The sequence below is a fragment of the Nanorana parkeri genome, unplaced genomic scaffold (assembly GCF_000935625.1).
Source record: "Nanorana parkeri isolate BGI_ZX_2015 unplaced genomic scaffold, ASM93562v1 scaffold272, whole genome shotgun sequence".
Lineage (NCBI taxonomy): Eukaryota > Metazoa > Chordata > Amphibia > Anura > Dicroglossidae > Nanorana > Nanorana parkeri.
The window spans coordinates 565,399-566,478 of record NW_017306540.1 but is presented as its reverse complement, the minus strand read 5'-3'; the positions used below and the strand labels follow the sequence as shown (position 1 = coordinate 566,478).

General features: G+C 63.2%; 1 protein-coding gene across 1 annotated transcript in view; it reads right to left on the bottom strand.

The window, feature by feature from the left end:
• The window catches only part of SSBP2 (single stranded DNA binding protein 2), a 196,252-nt gene extending 195,435 nt beyond the window's left edge, over positions 1 to 817 (bottom strand). Inside the window, exon 1 of the mRNA XM_018557212.1 lies at positions 619 to 817. Within this exon, the coding sequence (XP_018412714.1) occupies positions 619 to 674 (56 nt within the window). The 5' untranslated portion in view covers positions 675 to 817. The remainder of the gene's footprint in view (positions 1 to 618) is intronic.
• Positions 818 to 1,080: the final 263 nt, after the last annotated feature.

The window sequence follows — 1,080 nt, the reverse complement described above, 5'->3', positions numbered from 1 at the left end:
CAGCCTGGCACCCCTCAGCACACAGGGACCTGCACGCAGCCTGGCACCCCCCAGCACACAGGGACCTGCACGCAGCCTGGCACCCCTCAGCACACAGCCTGGCACCCCCCAGCACACATGCAGCCAGAGAAAGTTTGCAGCACACACACACACCAGGCTGGCTTCATATACACAGAGCCCAGAAAGCTGCAACCGAAGTCCAGCCTCTGCCCACAGCAGCCAGCCTGTGTTTTGCTCTCCGGGAGGAATGTGGGTGCTGCGGCTCCAGGGCTCAGGGAACAATGTGGCTGGATGTGAGCAGCTCTACTTGTCAGGACTTTCCAGCCCCGTGCAGCTCAGGAGTGTCCTGCATCATGTTGTCCTACATTCCCAGAGCCGTGCACCTCACTGGCAGAGCAGTGTGATGAGGCAGCAGGATGCAGAGCTGTGTCAGGGCTGGGGGGTCAGCCGGGCCACCGTGCAGGTAGTCAGCCCCGTGCAGCAAACTTACTTTCACTACGCACCGGTGCGCCCCCTCCACTCTCTCGCACATGCAGGGGCAGGAAGTTTGGAGCCCCTGGTCGATCTGCCCCGCCGGCCCTCCCCCCAGTACACAACCCCAGGCGGAGTGACACTTACTTTTCCCTGGCCTGGCTGTCGGACGGTACGCTGTTACTCTTGCCTTTGGCGTACATGCTTGCAGAAAGCTCCGATTGTCACACACCTGTCAACCGATCACAGCCTCCCCGGGAACAACCCCGTCACCATGGCGACACCAGCAGCGCCCTCCCTGATAGGCCCGCCCGACGGCCGGTCCCGCCCGCTCGCCATGGTAACCAGTTTGACGGACAGGCTCATCCCCTCCTTCCCCTCCTCCCCCCTCTGTGGTGTTCTCCCTCCTCCTCCTCCTCAGCAGGACGGGCTCGGAGCGGCGCACACAGGCTGCTGCTGCCTCCTCCTTCTCCTTTCCTCGGAGCTGGGGGGAGGAGGGGGGATTTGAAACCGTTCTGGAAGGATTTTTAAACAACTGGCTGTTCTGTGTATTGAGCGGCCCCCCCGCCGCTGCCAGGAGAGCGCTCGCAGGAGGGGGCCGGGCGGGAG